This window comes from Branchiostoma lanceolatum, chromosome 3 (genome assembly GCF_035083965.1).
Source record: "Branchiostoma lanceolatum isolate klBraLanc5 chromosome 3, klBraLanc5.hap2, whole genome shotgun sequence".
Classification (NCBI taxonomy): Eukaryota; Metazoa; Chordata; class Leptocardii; order Amphioxiformes; family Branchiostomatidae; genus Branchiostoma; species Branchiostoma lanceolatum.
The window spans coordinates 16973477-16998642 of NC_089724.1; the positions used below are offsets into that span (position 1 = coordinate 16973477).

Genomic DNA, 25166 nt, shown 5'->3' on the forward strand with positions numbered 1-25166 from the left:
GATTTGAGTGAAGCTAGTATATTAAGTGTTTACTTGTTTATCGTTAGAAAGTATCAGCAGATACATTTCCTCGATACGCTTAACCTGTGTATATTTCTGGTCCTTTAAGACAACACTTGTCTGTATTTGTTGTTACAATTCATGGGTTACTAAATATATAGCATGCTGTAAGCTAAGAGTTAATAAGGGTATGTTCTTTGTTTTGTATCACCCCAGGACTAAGAGCACACATTAGAAGAGAGAGAACTCAGAGTTTTCCTCTGAGTGTCATTCACCTGTCTGCAACCTTTGTAGGGACAGTCACCTGTCTGCAACCTTTGTAGGGACAGTCACCTGTCTGCAATCTTTGTAGTGACATCGTCACCTGTGAGTGAGTGAGTGAGTGAGTGAGTGAGTGAGTGAGTGAGTGATTGAGTGAGTTAGTGAGTGAGAGAGAGAGAGTGAATGAGTGAGAGTGAATGAGTACATGTAAGTGAGTGATAAGCTGTACCTGTTACATGTGCAGCTAGGGCAGTGGGAAAAGGCAGAGCAGAAAGGAGAGAACAAAATATGCTTCAGTTTGTTTTGTTGTTTCTGTGTTCAAAGTTGAAGAAAAGAAATTGTTGTTGACAAAACAGCGGCTTAGAATTTCTAGAACAGTTCTGTCGGACATCCTGACAAAACCGTGTGTCGGGTCAGAGGGAGGCGTCGGGAAGGCGCGGGTATTGAATGTCAAGGTTGTTGACTTCAAGTGGTGGATATTGTTGCTGCGAACTGTCCTTATTTGTCTTCTAAGATAGCATGTATAACTAATAAGTAAACATGTGTTATACTACATTCAGGTAGTTCTCATCTGTTTGCAATGATAATTTAACATTCCAAATGAGCAAAACTTGCCTGGTCCAAATTTATGGAATTTACTGTTCCATCTTGCTGTTTTCAGGTTTGCACTAAATAAGACCAGAAATTTTGAAGCTAAAAACCTATAGTAAACAATAGAACTATTCCCATGCCTGCAAATATTGTATCAGGTCATTCTTCGCCAGGTTCTGTGTGTTCACTCCAAACATTTTGTCTGAAAAGAATCTTTGGGAATAATGCCACTGTCAACAATTGTTGTTGTTCAAAACATTTTACATGTGCATCAATGTGTGACAGCTGTCACAATATTATTGTTTCTCAATTAAACTGAAGGAAAAACACCAACTTCTTGACATTTCTGTTGTGGATCATTGCCATCACTAAGAGGGCTATGTTTTCGGTGCAGGAAGTCAAAATGACAGCCTATTCAATGCTGTTTTCAGAACAAAGAATGGGGGATTGATAAATACTGTATATATACATGTAGGTGTAAAGATATCAAAACTTTGAAAGTTCAATTACTAGATATTCCAAATAGTTTGGTAGTGTCTTTTGATATCTAATGCAAGCAGTATCATGTACACACATGGATACCAGGACATACAGAACTGTAGGTCATACGACAAATGTATGGCGACCAGTCATGACTGGTCGCCATACATCTGGATGGCGACCTGTCTGGCGACCTGTCATACAGAGGATAATACCTGTCTGATCAGACAGGTATCATCCTTGCGGGGTTTGTGCGTTTCATCACGCAGCTCTTCTCATTGGACACATGAAGCTACGAAACGGCAGGTGCAGGAAGTACAGGAAGTAAAATATTCCGGTTACTCCGCAATGGCGAATAATCGCAACGATAGCTGAAATGGACAGTTATACGTATCATTTACGCTTACTTTTATGTACAGATTATCTACTGGTACTTTTTTTCAGACCTGTCTTTTTGTTCGCCTTTGTCTCTGCAAAGTCACAGCAGGAAGCCTGAAGACTAAACAATACCTGAGAAGTGAAATAACCTTTCAACAAAAGAAAGCTTAAAATTCTTTAAGACTTAGAAGATGCTGCTGCTGAGTCACTGCTTCAGCACCTGTGTCTGACTGTAAGGTCATGTTTATTTGTGAGATTGTGTCCCTGTACCCAACATTTGTTGTTCCAAGACGTGGTTAGAATATAGATTGCTTGTTTCAAAGTAATTAACACACTGTACCAGACATAGTGGCTGGCATATCTTAGTGGCTTAGTGCCATGAAATATTTGGACAAAGAGTGAAAGAGTCACTTGCTGGCATGTAATGTCTTAAAGTTATACAATAATGTTAGAATTATGAATGAATAATAAGTGAATGTCTATGTTTATAACTATTCACATTATACAGAGTACATGTAGATGTGATCAGGACTTTATGAGATAATACTGTGCAATATACGGAGTATCCAAAATGAACATTTTCTTAAAACTTTAAAAGCTAACTATTTGTAGCACTCTTGTTCGAAACGTGCCGTTACTGAGTACTGTGTGCCTCTTCTGACAGTGTGTTTTCCATCATGATGACAGCTACCATTGGTTAGTGATTTGTTGTGTCTCTGTCAGAATGTCTGTCACACGTACAGGTATGTAGTCTTGGCCATGGCTTTTGAGACATCTTAATGTTGAGCCCAGGTGGCAACTTCTTTGTGTCTGTCAAAGTTGATGTTGTCTTGAACCAATACTGAAAATGATCAGAAGTTTACTGGGATTCTTATGAGAAAAAAATCTTGTAAGAAAGAGTATTTTGCAATTGAGCGTTGTGGAATTGAGATGTTATTTGCGAACGTGTCAAACTTAAAGCAGAATTCCTTTCCAGACAGTGCAACAATGCAATGCCATTTTTTTTTAAAGTATGGTTTATAGATTTAGGATACATCACTTTACCCACTGACTGTAAGGAGTTGTAATCTATCACAGTGACTGTTCATGTTATAAGGTTTTTTTACAGTTCTTGAAATTCATTGGTGCACAGAAATAATTTTGTGTGCACAACATAAGCTTAAGTAGAATGTCACATTGTCAGCAAAATCTATTTACAAGTATTACTACTTGTCTCTTATACGACCTTTTCAAACCTTTACAACAAAGGTTGTAACTTGTATTATCTTTTATATGTCAATGCTTTAATGTCAAGAATAACATTGCTGTACACTATATTCAGTTGTAGAAATGCTTTCCAGTGTTTTGCAATATTGCAGTGTCAAAATTTTCTTATGCAATTCGAAAATATTTTCTGCAAATACACAAGCCTCCATACTACAACCTTCTTAATCAAATAATACCTATAACTACATCACATCTAGCTTTGCAACATAGCCTGTCATTCTTCTCTTACTCTACCTCTAATTTTTGCAAGCAAAGTTTTAAACAGGAAAAAATATAACGAGTGTGAAAAATAATTCAAATGAAAAGTGAATTTACTTTTAGCTTTATTGAATTGGCAACAGCAAAAGGGTATCTATTCAAACAATCAAATCAACACCCTTTTTTTATAATTTCAGTTCTGATAAGGACATTACATTTTTGTGGGGAATAAAAAAAAGGTTCTTATATGTAATTAGATCACATAACCTGTGACACAAAATCATAGCCACGGCCCACGAAAAATACAAAATTTTAATTTTTTTCTCTTGTGCAAAATTGCAGATTGTTGAATTTTTCTTCTACAATCTTGAAAATCTCTCTGCAAATTGCAGTCTGCAGGTGGTTATTTTGAAGTAAATTAGAACATTGATACAGTTACTAAAGCAAGGGCATAGCTCCAATTTTGCCCCCAGTATTTTGAACCCTTAAAAAAAAGTCACAGTGAACATCACTCTGTTGTGCAGTCATATCACGCCTTTCCTGTTACAAAATCTATATCATTAGTTACTGGTTACATGTATATATAGACCCAGTTATTGCATATATCTCAGAAAAACCTTTATACGAAGATGAGGATATTCTTGACCACACTGTTTGATATATATTATATTATATTATATTCATTCAAACTTTGATTTTGGCACAATCTGGTAATGAAAAATAGATGTAAATACATAATCTAAGCACATGTTAGGATGTTAGAAGCTAAATAATAGCAATACATACATGTAGTATATTTACAAAGTTTACAAATACATATGCCTTTCATAACATACTCCTCCTGGTATCAAATATAGATATAGATAGATATAGATATAGATGTTTATAGATAAAGATAAACATATACTTCTGGCACTAAAACCCATAACGATTTGATGATTATTTTGAGCAACATGACATTTAGACACAAGATCTGGAAAAATTCCAGACCTATATGTGGTATTAGTCAGGACAATTATTAAGACTGAAATTGATTGTACCTGTCTTTTACACATCAGTTACATTTCTGGCAATTTGTGGGGGTAATGAGCTTGTTATAATGCATGCCATGCCAATCAATAGGTCTTTGTATGGATTGCTCAATCATTTGTCATCATACAGCATGTCCAAATTTTCTCTTAGTTGCCATAGCAAACAAACAAAAAACTAAGGCTAAAGTTCTTCATGATCACTTTCCTCAAAATTTGTTATTGTCTGTTTGACAAAGCGACAGAAATACATAATGTACTCGCAAGCTTTCTGAAAATTACCACTTGAATTTCTAGCATGGCTTGATAAGAGATGTTGTATTGTTATGTTGGTAGCTTTGGTGACAGAGTGGGAAGTTTGGTAGTTTTGACATTGCCATGGCACTTGCTATGGTACATGACAGTAATAAATGACCAACTTTGTGTAGATGTCTGCAGCTTGTCTGTCTGTTTCGTGACTTAAGTTGGTTGCAACAGGAATTTTTAGTGGGGACCGTCCTTCTCATTGCACATTATGATACATCCCTCTGCACATGTCACAGATAAAAGATATCATAATTCATCACTCTGTCTATCCCCGGGCCATCCCAATATAGGACAGGCAGTGGCCTTCATAGAAGTCCCTGTGGCTTTTGTCACCTCTGTGTACGAAGGTATTATTTTTGATGTGTCTGTCTGTGTTTGTATGGTTATTTCAATGCCTTATGTGTAGGCACATCTTACCGCAGAGTGACAAGAAGTGAAGGGCAAAAGGTCAGAGTTGGGAGTGACAGGAAGACTTCATAGTTGGTAGAATTAGTCATTTATCCACCTCATCTGACAGACATCCCTGGTCATGGGGTCAATGGGAGAGGTTATTAATTCACAGGGAGGTATTGTTTTTGGTCTGTCTGTCCAAGCAGGTTATCCTATAATCTGTGTTTTCATAGTAATATATTTTCCATATTCTAGTCATGTTTATTTTAGAGTGACAGGATGTAATAAATGGACACATTTTATGTTAGAAGGTTAGACATCCAGGTAATAAGATATGCCAAAAAACAGTTACTAAGTACTCAAGCAACTGGATTATGATTTTTGGCTGTTCAGGTAGATTGTAGCAATCCATTTGTCAGTAGATACAGCCAGAAAGCTGTATGTAATCAGCCCAGAACTGGCAACCACCTGTGAAGCAGGCTTGGGCTTCCTCCCACCCCCCTCAACCTGTCTCCACTGATAAGGTAAACTGACTTGTTCTAATTAGTAATAGCTGTCCATTCCTATGGATGGACTCTGAAAGGCTAAGGTTAGGGCTCTCAGAAAAGGCCACCTATCAAATCATAGAGAAGCATATTATAAGAAGAGGCTGGCTGAAGGTCAGCTGGGCAGTCTGGTACTGCCTTGATCACTGAGTCCTTCACCCTCTAAGCCATGGCATTGTTCCCCACGCAATAACCTGCGTAAGCTGACTATTCAATTTTTGACTGAAAGAAGTAGTGAAATGCACTACTTTAAGTGTGATAAACAGCGCCTGTCTCGTTAATGATTCATGCCAAGCTGACAGTTACAAATGATGCTGAGACAACACGATAGTCCTGGACAAAGACAATTGTCTATGTCATTAGATGATTGTGGACCAGTTCTGGATCTGGTTTTCATCAGTGCTGCATTGACTTTTTTTCATTGCGTGAAGTCTGTGGTTTTGTTTTCTTTTGTTTTTAGTAACTTTACATAAACTGTCCTAGCTCAGGTCATGACAAATTATATTCATAATATCCCAAGTCTGACAGGCAGCAGTCTCTTATTGGTTTACCTCTTAGTGCGCGGCTACCAAACTATACCTGCTAATTTCTTAAATAATTTGTAAACTAATCTGTAGAACACTAATGGATTTGTACATGTACCTCTGACCTTTTCGTTCTGAAGCAGCTCATTGCTCATTGCTCACAATTCTTCCATAATTGCATCGTTCTAATTAAGATGATATTACTGATATGTGACACAAGTAATGTATCTGATGACATTCAGGATAAGAGAACCTAGGTTTTCTGCTGAAAAATAGAGAGAAAATGGTAACAAAGCCAGGAATCTTTAACACCCATTTGACTTTGTTCAAATCAATACCTGTTTCATGGGCACTGAAGTTCAATCCTAGCTATAGCGTCCACCCCATCTCGGACATGTTGTAAGGGATTGCAATTGGACTTTTGGACAGTGACGTAAAGCCTGTGTATGGGTGAACTTCATGATCAGGTGTAAGCCTAAAGCATAAAAACTGAACACATAGAAAGTAAAAGAACCCAACAATTAATTATGATTTATCGAGAAGAGTAGCTAGGGGTGACCTGGTTGACCAAAAAAATGTGAGCTGTACCAAAGCCGCATTGAACTTCTAGCTATATAATGTACTTAAAAAAGCAACATGCTTCACCTCATTGGAGAAAGACATCTAAGAAGAAGGAGGAAGAAGAAGGCAGAATGTTTTGTACATGTAGAGGTGTGTTCTAATGTTTGTTCTTGGTGTGTTGTTCCTGACAGAATGGCAGAGCCTACAGGGCAGGGCGCGCCAGCTGGGGAAGTTAAGGCACTACGAGGAAGTCGAGGCGTACAGGTTAGGAGGGAGACACAGGAGGGACGTCAACACATTAACAAAGGTAAGCAGTTTATCAACTTATATCACATTAACACAGGAAAAAGTTTATCAACTTATATAACATTAAGACAGGTATATACGGTTTATCAACTTATATCACATTAACACCTGTCAGGTAAATGGTTTATCAACTTATATAACATTAATACTGGTAAACAGTTTATCAACTTATTATATCACATCAATACAGGTAAACAGTTTATCAACTTATTATATCACATCAATACAGGTAAACAGTTTATCAACTTATATCACATTAACACAAGTAAATAGTTTATCAACTTAAATCACATTGATTTGATATAAGTTAGCAGTTTATCAACTTATATCACATTTGCACACTCAGGTAAACAGTTTATCAACTTATATCACATTAACACAGGTAAATGGTTTATCAACTTAAATAACATTAACACAGGTAAACAGTTTATCAATAATACAGCTAAACAGTTTATCAACTTATATCACATGAACACAAGTAAACAGTTTATCAACTTATATCACATTGATTTAATATAAGTTAACAGTTTATCAACTTAAATCACATTAATACAAGTAAACAGTTTATTAACTTATATCACATTAACACTAGGAAACAATTTTATTTTTTTTATCAACTTACATCTGTGATAACTCAACACAACACCTTAACAGTTAGGACTGTTTAACAATTTACCAAACTTACATGTACATCTGTCAGAGGTCTGTCACTATGTTTTCAAGTACAGTATTTGTTAATTAGCTTTTGCATTTGATTGGGAAGAGAATATTGTTAATTCTAAGTCTTTACAAGTGCTTTTGAAAACAAATTGTCATTTCGGCCAGAGTTGAGATTGGTAATCCTTTTTTGGCATAAAGTAATGAAGGTGAAGATGCAATAATGCAGGATATAAGACATACATTTGTTCATCATTGCTATGATATACATGTAGCTATAGATTTGACCTGCTCAATCACATGCAACCTTACAATAATATAGCTTCTATTTTTCTGACCACAAATGAAGTGCACATATAAGGCTGGACTGTCACTACAGGAATAAATACCAAGCCAGACAGACAGCATGTTGATGTCCAATCGGTGTGCATGCACTGTAACGCAAAAAGAATGGATTTTTCTGATTTTTATTGAGGATAGTATGAAAAGAAGAAAATCGTTCAATTTCAGCAAAAATGTACATGTAGATAGCAGATTGATGTCTTTTTTTTATATATATTTCACCATTGTTCAATGACCCAGGTTCAGACTTCTAATGTAATATTGAATGACTGAAGCAATGATTATATCTTGCTTGTGTTGTAAAATCTGGCGCACATTTCAATTGGATCTTTATCCACATACAAAAAATATATATCCTTCTGATCCAGTATTGTTCTTTTCTGATGCAGTCTGGGAGATATAACTTGCATGGTTCTACAAGGAAGAATACTTAGTGGTTGCTAACATTGCAACAAGTTCTCTACCAATCTACAAAGTGCTGAAGTCAGGAAAAAGGAAATTGTGTAAGGAGTCAATAAGCAAGTTAGAACTGTCCCTCATATAAAGCGGGTGTATTGTTCGCACTTCAAACTGTTCATAGATTGCTAGCTGCCATAAAAGTGGCAGTCCCAATAGTTCCACCATTGTACCTGCGGGAGAAAATCTATAACATCTCAGGTAGCCAGTCCTCCGGGGGGTGGTAATGTGTTTCACAATCTCCAATATCTGCGGCTAATGGCGTTTGGCCAGGAGTGGTCTGGCATCGACTTTCGATCAAACCTTGTAGCAGAACATGTCCAGTGGATGACCTATCAGTGTTGCCTCAGGTAGCTACCTGAGTGTGGTTGGCTAACTGCTCTAACTTACAGGCTAAATGCGTGTTCAATAGATTACTGCAATGTTTACGGGCTGTTAATTCCGTATTAAGAAGAAAAAGGCTGTAGTACTACAGCTCAAAGTATTGGTGAGATACGTGTCCTATAAATTACAGTGAGGTTTTCAGGCCATTAACTCTGTATTGGGAAAAGAAAGGCTGATTTTTTCTCGACATGTTTCGGAAAAGTGTTAAACCAATACACTCAGGTAGTGTTAAGTTGATATGGGACAACAAGTTTTAGGGACCTGTGTCAAGACCCCTCCGATGTGCTTACGGGGTAAGATGAGAATTAAAAGTAGAAGACACAAGCAAAATATCTAGTCAAAGGTACATATACAATCAAATGTACTATTGAGGGAGTGCTTACTTTATTTATCAACAAAAATGCTATCATCTTTGGTCAGATTTTCCATTCAATTCTAAACCAAAAGAGAGAATTAGAGTGGCCCAGTAAGTTGCTAGCAGTATTTGCCAAAGGTCACAAACCTATTGATTTTTCCGCAGTTCTTTTATGAAACTATATTGTTTTCAAGATGAGTTCTCTATAACCAGTGACCTTTACTTTATGAGTTAAGCTCTTATTAGATGCGTCCAGACATCTTCTGTTACGATAATTGTCGTAAAATTGTAAAAGAATGATGGATTTAGATAGCTTGAAACTTCAATTAGGATTTAAAAAGCCATATCATGTGACATGATATATTTATGTATATTGAATCATATCACGTTTGATAGATTCTTCACATAACTCGGTGTATGGATTGTCACATATCCAAATCTTGATTGTGAGTCATTTGGAGGATTGGAAGTGGAACACCAAGACTTAAGCACATATTGGTGTCTCTAGCTTTCCCGATACATGACTAGCTGAAAGGAAACTAGGTCACCTACAATGGATCAGAGTCCAATTCCATTTGAACCTTTAAAAATCATAAAAAGTAGGAAATATTATCATTACAGCTAATACACATCTTTATCATTGTGCAATGTTAATCCTTTAAGTGTGACGATACCTGAAACCTCTTGGCTTACCAGGGGTTGATATAATGACAATCTATACCCTTCACTGTATTATGATAACATCAACATTATAACCTTTGACAGAAATTAGAATGATATCATCTCAAAACTGTACTAGATTTTGTTGCCAAGATGTTGTGCTACATTTTGGTGCACGTGGCAAGAATTTGTTATCGCCACAGCTATTGTTCAATTTGCAATTAATGGCGACAATTTTAAGACATACGAAGTTTGATGCACATAACCTTCCACTGGCTTACTTTAGTGGTAGCTGAAATATTCGGGTCCAAGCAGCTAGAGTTTTACCCCCCTTTGTGTTTATGATAAAAACATTGATTTCTGAAGGTCATCTATCCCCTTTGTTGGACAATCGCTTTGTATATGCCAATATCTGTCTGCTCCGTTATAGATCTAACCTGTTATCCAAACATATCATAGCTGCCAAGTCTCTCTTGTCCTCTTTGCAGAAAGTATTTGCAAAGAGGAGAAAAGAGACGAAGCATCTACAGTAACTGGATACCAGGCTATTAGAATTTAGATATCAATAATACTAAAAATGGGCCCCACTCGATGTGTTCTATAAACATTGTTTTAATCATCTAAGAAAATGTTCAGAAAATGTATAGACACAATTAACCAAATGTTTAAAAGAAACACTCTATTCCAATACGTGAATGGTGTTTGTGTTAAGCCTATAGCTCTTTAAATATGTATTGTGTTCCTATGGGTTTGTTTTTTATACCTGAAATAAATAAAGACAGAAAGAAAGAAAGAAAGAAAGAAGGTTAGACATCCAGGTAGTAAGATACACAAAGTTCCTCTGTGAAAATGAGAGCGTCCCAGACGACCAAACGCTGTGACGCCCATCCAAGGTGTATCGGATTATGATGGCAGACAGCCTTGGATGGGTTGTGGATCTCCTGAGGAAACGTCGAAGACAGCCTGGGCGCATCTACATGTAGATTGGCGGTTTGGACAAGTCCTGCTGGGGGGTCCGAGACAATGTCAGAATGGGCACCCAGACGCTTGGACAGCATTCCGGGTGGGGGGCAGACACTGCCTTGGGATGGGCCGAATGCCCCTTGGGATGTGCGTAGACGGCATTTTTGATGTGGCAGGGTCAACAGCTAATGGCTAAATTGTAACTTAACACTCAATTTTGGGCATTTGCAGAAGTTAAAAATATTTGAAATCAGGAAAGGCGGAGCACCAGTGTTGGGTGACTAAGTATCTTATTGTCCCGTCGGACACCGTTTCTGATGTTTCAGATGACCAGGGACCAACAAACAAACAGGCAGGATGCCCTGGGCACACACAATGTGTCCGCGGCCGTTTCTGACAGGCGAAGACTGTCTGGGACAGGCTCACACACTCTGAGAGTTAGACGCACGTAGATGGCATGCAAACAGTTTCTGATGCTTTCATTTTCACAGAGGTTACTCAAGCAACTTAATAAGTTTTTGTTCAGATGTTTCAGCTAGCTACATATGTCTTTCGTTAGCGAGTGACAGTGACTGTCCCTGACGAAAGACATTGGATGCTAAGTGAAGTGTCGGACAGTTTGCAAACTTAATCATCCAGATGCTGGAGTAACTTTTGTATTGTGGATTGTATACTATATTAGACTGCATTCTTTTCCAGCCCATTTTTATTGCCCTGCACGCACGTAACCATGATGTAGTCCACAGTAAATAACTGTTTCAGACCAATTCATGTCCAGTTGAGTCTTTAAAAAGGCCTGTGGCGACTTAATTAAGCATCTAATAAAGAACGTTTATAGGATGTCTGTCTCATAACCTGCTGTATGATTTGGCATTATTGCCAGTTACACAAGTGTAGATGTGCAATCTCTTTTACATTTGCAAGAGCTGACATTTGATACGGCAACACCGCTGACAGTAATTTGTGAGTAATGTACATGTATACCTTTGACTTACAAGTGCGTTTTTTCAATAACAGTATTCCAAAATGACTAAAAAAGGTTTGACTTGAAACTTGATTTACCTGTTACAATTATATCCATCATAGATTTCAGAAAAGACATCAATGTGGACCCGACATAATTTTTTTTTGTTCTTGAAAGAAAGGCATCCAATCTCATGATCACTACTTACACATTTACATGTGAATCTGATAACAAATTCATAATCAACACAAATCAATCAACAACATTTATTGAGTTGTACCTCGTACCACTGATCATGAAAAAGGGTATATTTGGTAATAGGCAAGGTGCAGGAATAGACTCAGTGGTATAATTATAGAGACAGCAGCCACTGTGCGTGACTACAAAATTGGTAACCCGCAATAAAGTTCTGCACCCTATGTCATTATTGAGCCCAGACTTACCAACAGTAGAGTATATTACCTGGTATCGACTTTTCTGCCTCTAATTTCGCTGCCAGACAGACCGTTAATTTGCTCTTGCGCATCGCCTGAGGTAGGGAAGTCCTGATTTATTTGCGGGCTCTTTATACGCTTCTGCGTGCATAAAACAGTCTGAGTGTGATCATGGAAGAAACGATAAAATATTGCTTAACTTGACTTTATTTTTACTGCGATTGATTGATAGGCTTCATGCCTACAAGGCTGGTGTGTTATCCTGAAGGGCAGTTATTCTCACTGGCTTATGCAGTCTTATTAAGACAGATACATGCAGTGCTGCATTTCACTTTCACAGACACGGAATGTCTTTGACCTGTCCTTCATACATGTAGCTTACTGTACTTCTCGCCTGTCCGAGCACGAGTAACGGCCTGTAAAACACCGCTCGTGAAGAACGATTTTCAGCCATAAAGTCAGGCCATTTACGTGTCCCTGGGGAGGTATCTGGAGACGCAGTTTATGATGCGGCACCACATCGCTACAGGGAGTAATAGTCATAGGTCTTCGTTTTGTGGTTTAGGAGCGTTTGAGTGTGGAATAAAACATACAAGAAATATGTGAAGACCTGTTACACTACAAAGTAATACCTATAGAGGCAGTGATAAAGCCATTTCTTGGTTGTCAGAGTAGAAATTAAGGGAAAACTTCCTAGTCTAAGTTCTTGTTTTTCTTGTTGTGTGCTGCCATGTCATTTTAAGATTGCAAAAATTGTGCTTCTATGTATCAGTCAGGGTAGGGATTGCAGATTCTGCCTGTAGTGATTGTGACCTAAGTCATAATGTCAATAGATATTGCTGTCAGCATGCTGGGAATGTGTTCGGGTGGTCTTCAATTTATAAATTCAGAGTTTCAAGCAGTAAAGCCATTGATCTAAAGTGACTTGAATTGTACTGTTGTAGTCGAAAATTTGTCTGTCTTTAAATGAATATTATCCACAAGCACAGAAGAATTTACAGACTCCTATCAGGATCACTACCCGCAGAATTGCCCATCATGTCGTTAGAGGTCCTGATTGGAGTCTCTGTGGACAGACTCTGATCGTGATCTCTACTAGCCTGAATCAGCGATTACGCCTGGATTCAATCGCTACCCTGACATTATTTCATATGTTCATAGGTAGACATGGACAGGTCATCTCTTTACTCGCTGCAAATTGTAATGAATACAAATGTCAGTTAGACCTCATGCCCATGGCCATCATGCTAGCAGATTATTAAGGTTGATTTTATCATTAAATCCATTATCGCCATGACATGAAGTGACAAATTATATGGGAAGAAATGTGCAGTTTGGCCTAACAGCCTAACTCTACACGATGTCTACTTTGATAAGAGCAGGGGTGATAGAGAGAGACAGCGTCTGCAGAAACTTAATGTAGCGTGGAGAAAGACTTATTGATCAGAACCCACTACAATGGTAGATGGAATTTCTGATGGACCAGTGTCGGTTATACATGTAGTATTTTAGAAGGGGGATCACAGTCTCTTCTTATTCTACGAGTATGAGGTGTCAATTGAGGTGAAGTTTGATGCCTATTTAAGTAGCTTACCGGTATATAAGTAGTGCAATGCAGCTAATAGGTCTAGATTTAGATGTAAGAAACCCCTATAGCTAGATAATAGAACCCTTGAACAAGATTTGATAGCGTGGGCACTTATATGATGATACTATTATTAGGTTTACAGCAGCAAATCGCAGGCTCTCATTGAGTCTCAATTGAGTACATTCCTGGGACAATTGCACAAAATTCAGTTGTCGTGTGATGAGAAATTTAAAGACACTCGTAGATTCTAAATGTCGACAGTCTTTTCTGCCATAGCCTTGCTGAAAATCCTTCGAGAAAAGAATTGTTCAAAGAAAGTGTGGTTGCACCTTAGATTAAATGGACACACTTGTGTGCCACTTGGGTTTTATGGTGTCTTTCCTTGCAGTTTCAATATCGATCGTACATTATTCGAGCTTGGCTGAAACCCTTCCTTACCCTCCTATTAGATGTGGTAAAACCTACCTTCATTGTGTTGTATCGATCACAGGGATAGACAATTTTTTACCCAGGCTTGCAGTCAATGTGGACAAATTGCCTTTCGTGGGCTATTGGCGAGAAAATGATGTATCCACGTGTTGGTGGTAAAGGTCACGTTTGGCAGGATCAAGGTCATTTGTAATTGTTCACATTCATCCCCAAATTCAGGAAGAATTGGTTAGGTGGATTAAGTCACAACAGATCCAATTTGGGGTAAGGATCTCAATCTCCTATCATATAGGTACCATTTTAGTACAAATTCCTCCTCTCAGAGTCGGTCATATTTCAGAAGACAGAGTCGGAAATCTCTTTCTTCAAATTGAGACTTCATACTACAGATCGCCATTTCCTATGATTACATCTACAACCGCTCTTCATACACTGGTTTTGCCGATGTCATGTAGACTGTTTTCTTGTTTGACCTCTCCCTTTGAAAATAGTTATTTTTACACCTGATTAAAAGTTAATTGCATGTCCTCACATCTTGCGCAGGTGTGCTATTGTTGTGAGCCCACCAGGTGGTCTTCACTTTAAGTCTTTCATCACTTTGAATAAAGCCCTTTGTTACCTTTAGGACAATGTTACACCAATATATGATATGATATGTTACCGATTTCTCACAGTGCATATACATGTATATCATTAAGGTTGTTGTGAGAATGTCAAACCATACCACACACATTGGGCATGCCAACTCTTGAAAAATGTAGGTTGTTGACATCATACACTTGTATTACAGTTTATGGTCTGGGTTTACTTTTCCCAAGATATGTGGCCAACAGCTTATAAACTGTTCCTTCCAAATAACTAGGGCTTGGCAAATGTCCAATGTTAAAGATGGAATATAGCTAGCCATGCCACCTACATGTACATATAGAAATGCCATCCATCATTTGTTTTCACAGATGATCAATAAATCACTTCTCACCTTTTGCAAAAATTTGCATATGACCTAAATCCGTCTATAGAGATGAAGACTTTCATCGCTCTCACATGAAAACGTAATCACCAGTACCGTAAATACTACCTACATGAAAACTGGTGTACATGTGTAGCTGTTGCGCCGCGCAGCGTATCACATCAGTTCTGTATCTGTATCTCTATAGCTTTGGCAAAGCACACCAGCTTTGCGGGCATGCAGCGCGGCAGTAGCTGGTTATATTACACCAAACGACATGTCACACCTACCTCTTGCACATCTAAAGCAGTCCAGTCGGACAGGTGGTCACCTTGAAGAGGATCGACTAATAACATGTGTTTTATTGTCAATTGTTTGCCATACAGTATTACAAAGATGGATGGAAAAGTGAAAGGGAATCAAAGTGATTTTAGACTACCATCAGTTTCTGTTATGTAAGGTTTATGTACCGTTACATCGTGTACAATTTTTGTGATAATTTTGACTACAAAACAATGTCTGCTCTTCGCGATCGAATAGCAATAATTATCCTTTCGCATTCACATCCTACATCTACATTCTACATCATTGTTACCTCCATATAGCCCCATTAGGGGCAAAGTGGAGGGGGAGTTGCGGTCCCGTGCTAAGGCAGGCAGGCCTCCAGCCTGGCATGGAATGACTCAACGGTGGGAACCGTCACAACCGTACATCAAATAGTACACGCAAGCACATAATCTAAGTAAGGCACACACACATAAAATCTAAGTAAGGCTGTGGAAAAAGCCCTGGTCGACGCCAGCCTTCTTTTAGGCTCCGACCACCGGAGGGGGGATAAACTGAATGTTGAAAACGTACATGTAACATTGTGAAATCGCTGCTGCCGAGCTCACGACCCCATCAAAAGGTAACAGTAGTAGTGCAGTAGAATATATGGAGTCGGCGATCACAAGCAAGCAGCGCCCAATAAAGGATTGTTGGATTCATGGAAAGAAAATGCGAATCTTAATTTTTGTCATTTATAGGAGTCTTCTAAATATTCATACAATTATAAGTGTTGTATAATTAAGTGTTGTTTTCAAACGCCAGCTGTACCTATCAGCCCCATCAGCATGTCTCACCGATATGTTTTTGTAGTCTCTTCCAGACTGACTAAGCTGGCTAGTAGGGAGAATAATTTGCCTGGGGAGTTTGGCTACCAAAGGGGTTGACCTGTTGGGCAGCCAGAGGGTGGAATGTTAAACCTCACTGTGGACTGACCTGGGCTCTAGCCAGCCTTGAATTTTATTCCGTAAGGCCAAAAATTTGTATTTACATAACATATCGAGCGCCGAAGGCGCGAGGCGTTGCACCTACGTCGCGACAATTCTAGGGGGGGTCCTGGGGTATTCTCCCCTGGAAAATTGTGAAATCTTGACCCTCTGAAACTCTATCTCCAGCATTTTGAGGGGCAAGTTTTGCAGGTAGACAAAGCTTTGATAATGCCATCTCTTTTGGTGAAAAATTATGTGGGCCTTCGTTGTATACAATCGGCAAATAAATGAAATTTAGCACCACAAAACTTTATTATTTATTTGACAAATATAGAATTTGTTCCATAAATTTACGGCAAAACTGGCACTGGCTAGAGCCCTGGGACTAACTCTCCTGGCCAATTATTCCTTTTTTTTTTCGAATTCTTCGATCCATACCCTGTTTTTGCCTGCTGCAAAGTAATGTTTTGGTGGTATTTTGGAACTGTAGGGGTCGTTTTGTTGAAATCTTTCAAGATGATATCTGAAGAAAGGATTATGTTCGTGAGATAGTAGAGGATAAGGCTGAAGAGTAGTATCTCCTTCTGTGAAAATTTATAGCCATTCTCATGGTCAGATGCTGTAGGCACCTTCGTGTGATGGAGGAAGGTAATTGTGCCACACCTTGGGCTGTGTTATGTTACCATTGTTACGGTATCGTAAAACTGTCAAAACAAAAACAGAAAATTTCATTTCAGACATTATCCAGAGAGGGACTAATTTTAGAGCACAAAGTTCTGCCAAGCAACGTAGATGTTTGGGCAGTTTACTTTTTGAGAGGAACTAATAATGATTTGAAAACAAAACAAAACATAGCTGTCAGAGAAGGCACCCTAAATCATGTGTTATTTTCTTCAAACTGCTCATTATATATAATTTATATGACATCAAAAGAAATGTGACGACACCCTGCAGTGGCACGTACGCATATGGTTCATGGTTAGGCCATTCGGAGATTATTTAGAGTTCACCAACCTTTTCTACCACTGAACGTTCGCTTGAAGCATAACTTTTAGCATGGCTTTCACATTTTTGTGACACTATTTTGTGCTTCTTAATTTCATGGACTCCCGCTGACTACTGAAAAGTATCTTTCAACAGATCGAGATGAACTGGAAAGATGCCCTCAGCGGAAATTTGCTGCCATTGTTGCATGCTGCAGTTGCACGTGCGAGGATAGGACAAGGACACCTGCAGCATGATGCAGTCATTTGTTACGACAGTTACGATAGTAAATCTGTCAGTAATTAGTCTCGCCAGCGAAGGGTCATCCACCTCTGTAACACATGACTATCGGTACATGTATGGCCATGAGCTATCCCCCCTGCTGCTGAATTATAGATTCGTGATAAATTGTATCATATTACCGATTATAGTACTAGTAAGTCTGTATGAATGCTCTATAGCCAGCTTTGTAGGCATGCGCAGTTGGCAGCAGGTTGCACATGACTTTATTTGACAAGTCAAAAGCCCTAAGTTATATAGTCTTTGGATCTTTGAAATTTGAATTGAAAATCTTCAGTATACACAATTCCTTTCTGGTGTGTCCAGATTTGAGTCCACTGGGAAGATTGACATGGGAAATGCAATTTGATCCAAGAGGGCGATCAGCAGATGGATGAGCTGAACCAGTGGCTCCATAACTTCATCAGTCCCAAGTCTGGTTCTTGCCCTCGTCCTATTGAGAAATGTGTGGTACTGCACAATTAATAGCCTTCTTCGCAGACTTCTTGGACTGATCCTCCCTCTGCGACATAACTCCCTTGGCGGCGAAACTCCCTAAGCCGGTATTTGAGAAACGTGGGCCGTGTAAAAAATCGTGTATCAGTGCCCCCTCACCCCCCAAAAAAAAACCAGAATGAAATTTTCTGAAATAAAAGGAACTGTAAGTCAGACTGTCACTCTGAGTCATGGGGGGTTAGGACTGGCAGAACAACTGTATCACAATATTAAGGAGCATTCCACTCCAGAAGCGGGTATTATGATCCATCAGAGACTAAATTGTTATGCTTCAATCCAGATTGTTTTATCAAATTTACCATAAGTTGAAGCCTGAACGCAGGGCGAACATTACAGCAATTGAGTTCTTGAATTCCCAGAGGACCCTTTTAACAATGTGAGAGTTCAATGTCTCTTACAAAAGTACCAAAATCTCTGTATCCCCAGACGCGATAGTCTTCAAACTTTTTTGTGTACCTTTCTGAGTGTGTAATAGTCACTCCACTGCTTTCGTTAAGCTTATCGCGTCCACCGTTAGCAAGAAATTGTGCCCGAAGTTGACCATGCAAGTACATAGAAGCGGGTCCATATGGGGGTACATGGATTTAGACAAAGGATTACAGTCAAACCTGCCCAAGGCGACCACCCGGGGGACCGAGCAAAAACGGTCGCAATGGACAGGTGGTCGCCATGAAGAGGATTCCAATCATAAATTGTTTCCAGGTCGAGGTGTTCAAATACAGTGTACTACGTAGATGGATGGAAAATTATGTGATTTTAGACAGCATGACCCCCACCAGGTTCAATTCTCATTGACAGAAAGATCCTACAGAAATTACATTTTCTGTTATCGTTGTAATATTTGTATATCGTTACATCGTGAACAAACGTTTGTCATAATTTTGACTAAAAACAATGTCTGCCTCGATGAACTCGCAGCGCCCTCCCGCATTCACACATTACGTTAAAGTAAGAGTACGCACACACACACACACACACACACACGTATAAAATCTAGGTTTTAAGGCCTAGGACAAAAACCTAGAAAACACCTGCTGACCCCAGCCTTCTTTTGGGCGCCAACCGCTGGATTAAAGCGGCAAAAAGTTTTCGATCTGACAACTGAAGGATGAAAACGGAAAGTTGTGATACCGCCGCCGAGCACGCGACCGCATCGAAAGGTAACAGTGGAGCAGAACGCACAGCGTCTGCGATTAAAAGCAAGCAGAGCCCAATAAAGGTTTGTGAGAGTCATGGAAATAACAAGAATATAAGGATATCAATTTTCATCAATAATGAGAGTATTATAAATATTCATACACAGAAGCGTCGTGTTTTAGAAAAGTCAGCGTTATGCCGCGCTGAAACAAAGATGGCGTCGCGGACCAAAGAACAACATGTCTCGGCCAACGTTTTGCCCTCCACCGCGGAGTCATTTCCCGGCGGAATTTAGTAAGACAGAGACACATTTTTGTTGAGAATACAAGAAATGGATAGTAATTTCTGTGAAATCTGACTTTTTGACGCCATTCACTTCATGATCATTTTGGAAATTGAGTTCAAACCGAACCGAGCTTGTTAAAGATTACGATGGGCACAACAACATCGATATTTAAGTATTCACAATCCTTTGTATTTACAATCTTTATAGTGGGAACGTTTTATTAAAACACTTCATGGAGGAATCAATGCTATTCATATATTTTTGTCCGTCAAGGTCTTAAAAACGTTTCCGCGAAATCCGACAGCAAAATTCCATGTCACCACACGTCGGAAAAACGTGGTCGCCATGAGCAGGGATTGTGCTCTGCGCGGTCCCAATTCATGGCGGTCGCGGTCGCGTTGGACGGGTGGTCGCCTTGGGCAGGCTGCTTAATGCTTGTGCCTATGGGGAAAATTTTTACGGGACCGAGAAAAAGCGGTCGCCATGGCCAGGTGGTCGCGTTGAAGAGGTGGTCGCCTAGGCAGGTTTGACTGTATTGTCGAAAGGACAGTTGAAGTACATGTAATTTATCAGAAAATAATACCCGCTTCTGGAGTGGAATGCTCCTTTAAACAACCCCACGCCCCACCTTAATTTTTTGGATATGCTGCAATTATGGTTTAAAATGAAAAAAATTAACCATATAAACAGCCTCTTTTTTTTCGAGGTACATGTAGCTCTTCCTATGTTTAGATATAAAATGTATTGATACAGTTAGCCACCTCCAGATCGATCTGACTGTGATTCAATTGTTCCATTGATTCAACTGTCACCAATTGTTTGGACTTCATTCTTAATCTCATGTCATAGCAAGAGATAGAAGTGGGTGGTCCAGTCCTAGATGGAAGTGTCCTTCCTAATGAATACAAAAGTTGCAAAATGGAAGCTTTTGCCCTTTTGTAGACGGAAGTTGAGGTAACCTGACCTCAAAGTCAAGGGAAGGCTAATTCCATATCCAGAGATAGAACACGGTCACATTTCCTGTAATTGTCTCAGTCATGAAATATGTCTAATCCTTGGTCTAATTCTGTCTGCATCGTTTCTTTAGTAGTAGTCCACTGTGTTTCTTTATAGTCCTGTGTGGCCCAAGGGCTATAGAAATGGAGACAGGTACTGCCGCTATACACTGAAAGGTGTGAGAAGGATTTTAGACTCACTTGTTAATTTGTCATTGATCAAAGTAGTGGTAAAGGGAAAACAGGTTTAAATCTCACAAGCATCATCATCATTATGAACTATGCTGGAATTAAATCAATTCTTACTCTTAAAAAAGTACAATATACTGTAAGCTGACATTTTGGAGCTGTAACCTGAGAACTGAAATGAGGATTTGTGGCCCTAATTCAGGATCCTGAAGTGACCGGAGCTTCCTCCTTTGCCTCCCCTTCCCATGATGACATGCTGCCGCTCAGGAAGGGGAAGTAGGCTGGGCATCCCCTTATAAGGTCATGATCAGTTGCCACGCCAACAGGAAGGCCAATGATGGCATCATATTTATCAAGTCACTGTTAATCTCTGCAAAAAATATTGTACAAAAAGATAGAACAAATGATTTACAGAACAGTCTGTCCCATCCATTTCACAAGTTTTGCTTTTTACATTTCTTACCTAATCTTCCTGCTAAAGGTGCATACAACTAATGTTAGCAGGAAGACGGTCGGTAGAACAGGTTTTGCCTATTCTGATGTCTTCAAATGAACTTCAAGGCAAATTCCATTGGATTTGGAAGCAACTTGTAGCCTGAGTGTCATCCTAGTTAGTTCCAGGGCTCCCATATACAGTCAAACCTGCCCAAGGCGACCACCCAGCGGACCGAGCAAAAACGGTCGCGATGGACAGGTGGTCGCCATGAAGAGGATTCGATTCACATGTCTCCAGGTCGAGGTTTTCAAATACAGTACGTAAATGGATGGAAATTATGTGAATTTAGACAGCATGACCCCCACCAGGTTTAATTCTCATTGACAGAAAGATCCTACAAAAATGTAATTTTCCGTTATCGTTGTAATAATTGTATAACGTTACCGCTACATCGTGTACAAATTTTCGTCATAGTTTTGACTACAAAACAATGGTTGCCTCGAAACTCTTGCAGCGCCCTCTCGCATTCACACGTTACATTAAATAGTACACACACACACACACACACACACACACGCACATCATCGAGTTTTAAGGCCTAAGACAAATCCCTAGATAGCACCTGCTAGCCCTGAGCCTTTTTTGGGGCGCCGACCGCTGGATAAAAGGAGCAAAAAGTTTTCGATCTGACAACTAAAGATGAAAACGGAACGGTGTGGTTTTGTCGCGCCGCCAAGCTCGGTGCGCCTGCATCGAAAGGTAAGCCACTCACTTGCAGCAGAACACACAGCGTCAAATAAAGGTTTGTGAGATTCATGGAAATAAAAAGAAAATAAGAATATCAATTTTCATCAATAACTAGAGTATTCGTAAATGTTCATGCACAAAAGCGTGTTTTAGAAAGGTCAGCGGTACGCCAAATCCGGGTCGCGCCAAATCCAAGATGGCGTCGGGACCAAGGAACAACATTTCTCGCCCGATGTTTTGCCCACCGCAACGTCATTTTATAGTGGAATTTAGTAAGACACAGACACATTTTGGTTGAAAATACAAAAATAGATAGTAATTTCTGTGAAATCTGACTTTTTGACGCCATGCACTACGCATTTGTTTTGAAAATTGAGTTTAAACCGTACTGAGTTTGCGGTACACCATAAGATTACGATAGGCACAACAAGATCACAAAGTTGACAAACATTTGTCTTTACAATGTTTATAGGGGAACGTTTTATCAAAACACTTCATGGAAGAATCGATGCTATAACATTGCTATTCCATATATTTTCTTATTTTTGTCCTTCAAAGTCTTGAAAACATTTCCGTGAAATACGACAGCAAAATGATCCGATGTCACCACACGCTTGAAAATTAGGCGGCCGCCATGGGCAGGGATTGTGCTCTGTGCGGTCCCAATTCGTGGCGGTCGCGGTCGCGTTGGATAGGTGGTCGCCTTGGGCAGGCAGCTTAATGCTTGTGCCTATGGGGAAAATTTTCGGGACCGAGAAAAAGCGGTCGCCATGGCCAGGTGGTCGCGCTGAAAAGGTGGTCGCCTAGGCAGGTTTGACTGTACTAGTACTCTCCCTTCATAGAGGTTATGGGAGCCCTGAAACTACAATGTAACTACATGAAGGATGATACTCAGGCTAAGCAACATGGTCCAATCAAAAGAAAGACTTTTCGTAATGCCAATTGGCTGCTATGATTAATGGTTCAGCAATACAGATCTGTAGAATTTATGAGCGTTAAAGTTTCAAAACCTCTACGAAACGTTTTGTAAAATTGTATTTGACCACAGAGCCATTTCAATGTTGCTTCGTCAGGAGTTCAGAGGTGAAAAGTTTCTTCCCTTGAACCACAAGCCAACTGGTTTTACCACATACATGTGGAAAACTACTGGTCTGTCATTGTGTCTAGACCTAACTATGGCGACATCATGTTTTGTCATCAAACCCCCGGGTCTTGTGCTCTGTGAGCTGTTCTGCCAGGTAGAAAATTGTATTTGATTGGCACGTCTTCGACCAACCGCTGGCGAAGAAGAAAGGCGCCGCGTAGATTGCCTGTCTCTGTATGTTGCGATTGTGTGCACGAGGGGAAAATTGCTTACGTGTTGGCACGCAAGGTAATATTTCTTTAGCCACAACACAGCATATATTATGTTATGATCACGCAATGACCAGTGTAAGGACGCAGTCAGTCATTACTTACCGTCAGTGAAAAATGTCGTTTGTCTGAGTGTTAAGGTGTTAGCGTAAAACTAAAAGGGACAGATGCAAAGCAGACCAATAATACAACACAAAGTACCTAGAAATTTTCTTTCTTTTGGAACCAGGTTTTGAAACCAGGTGAACACTTGCAGACAGGAGCCCTGCTGTGTAGGAGTCCAACCCTAATAGCCGGTTAAACAGCATCAAACCCATTTTTTGGCTATAAAAAAGGCATAAAACATGCTGCGTCCATCTTCTTAGAAAAAAACAGTTTATATATTGAAAAGTTAATTGCAGGTTAGAAAACTGACTAAATGTACCTCAACCCGAAGTGGTTTCTTCTTCCATGCATTGTAAATCCTCATGTTTCTCCCCTTTCTTCTTGATATTGTCCCTGCTATGGAATGACCGACACAGTGACAGTTTATGTCCAGACTTTTCTTTTCGTCTGTTTTTCAAAAGCGAATTCTTGAGATTGATGCTAGAATGGCCATATTATAGAGTGGCCATAGAAGTACAGATATTGATATTATGCTCTAGATCTCTATTGTCCCCCTGACTCTTCACAGCTTTGTAAAGAAAACACGCAACGTCCTTGCAGCCGTTGTGTTGGATTCGGCAGACTGGGTAATGAGAAGGTCTATTCTGGTTGCTGCACGAATGACCAAACAGACACAAGCTGGACCGTCCTTGCCCCGGGAGATGCCACGCTTCCCAACAAAACACATTATGTTATCTTCTATGGTCGGGAATGCCGCGGAAAATCATTGATTGACAGGAACACTGCATGAGACCTTCCATCGAACAAAATGCAGATTATGCCCTTTGTTGCTCAAGAGCACCTGTCCAAGCCTTTGGTAGATTAGGCAAGACCTTTCCTTGTAAGCAATAAGCCAAAAAGGATTTTTCTGCATCAATAGAGGAAGAAATGCTTACTTAAGTGGTGTTAGAGAGGCTGAGAAGAATCTTGACAAAGAACTTCTGTCATTGTTGAATAGCTGGTAATTGAATTTGATGGAAATGGCAGATTGGCACCCTACCTTGGTCTTATTGTGCAGAGATTTGTTCACTTCGGATAAAGTTGTCAGACCAGTTTTGATGCGTTATAGAAACACCCTGTCCTTGCAAGGTGAATACGGGCATGCGTGTCATTACCAGAGCTCACAATGTGATAAAAAGATTCAATGACTTGAACATAAGTGGCTTTTCCTTTTTGTCGGCTGCAAACAAAATAGAAAACTGAACGATGGAAAATTGCTGTAGGTACAATGGAGAGTATCTTTTGAATGGGATTCCAGGTTGGTCATGTCAATTAGCACTTAAAACCTTTTTAACAAAGCTTTTCGACAAAGATGATACACTATCTTAAACAGCCCCTCCATGTTATAATGGCTTTGAAATAAGAAGCTGTCAGTGAGTCTTTTAACTTTGCCAAGTAAACACATTGTTTGTATAGTGCCATTGCTGTGCAGGAAAATTTGCTGATTTTTTTATGTTTGAGTGCAACAGCCTAAACTCTTGACTAGTGTTACTTCCATCAATCGATGATAAACAACAAAATGTTTATCATCTGTGAATCTGATGTTAAGGCCCTCATTACCAGGTAGAACCGTTCCAAACTGGAATAAGTACAACTGAAATTCATAAGTAGTTGGATGTATTGAAGTGTGAGCTTCTTATTGAATTAAGTCCTTAATTGAAGAGTATAACTTCAGTTTTTAAAAGATTAGAAGGTTCACGCTTTTACGGACCACCAACCTGCTTCCATTTACAGAGGAAAGATGTTAGTTACGTGGACAAATCCATCAAGCCAACCTATTGTGTGAAGGGCCAAAGAAAAGTACTAAACAGGAACTGTGCAGCTCCGACTGT

General features: G+C 39.5%; 1 protein-coding gene across 3 annotated transcripts in view; it reads left to right on the plus strand.

Annotated features, from left to right (window-relative positions):
* The window catches only part of LOC136430671 (disintegrin and metalloproteinase domain-containing protein 12-like), a 57908-nt gene that overhangs the window by 6984 nt on the left and 25758 nt on the right, over positions 1-25166 (plus strand). For all 3 annotated transcript variants that reach the window (XM_066421465.1, XM_066421466.1, XM_066421467.1), the window contains exon 2: positions 6720-6835. In XM_066421465.1, coding sequence (XP_066277562.1) covers positions 6720-6835 — 116 coding nt within the window. The remainder of the gene's footprint in view (positions 1-6719; positions 6836-25166) is intronic.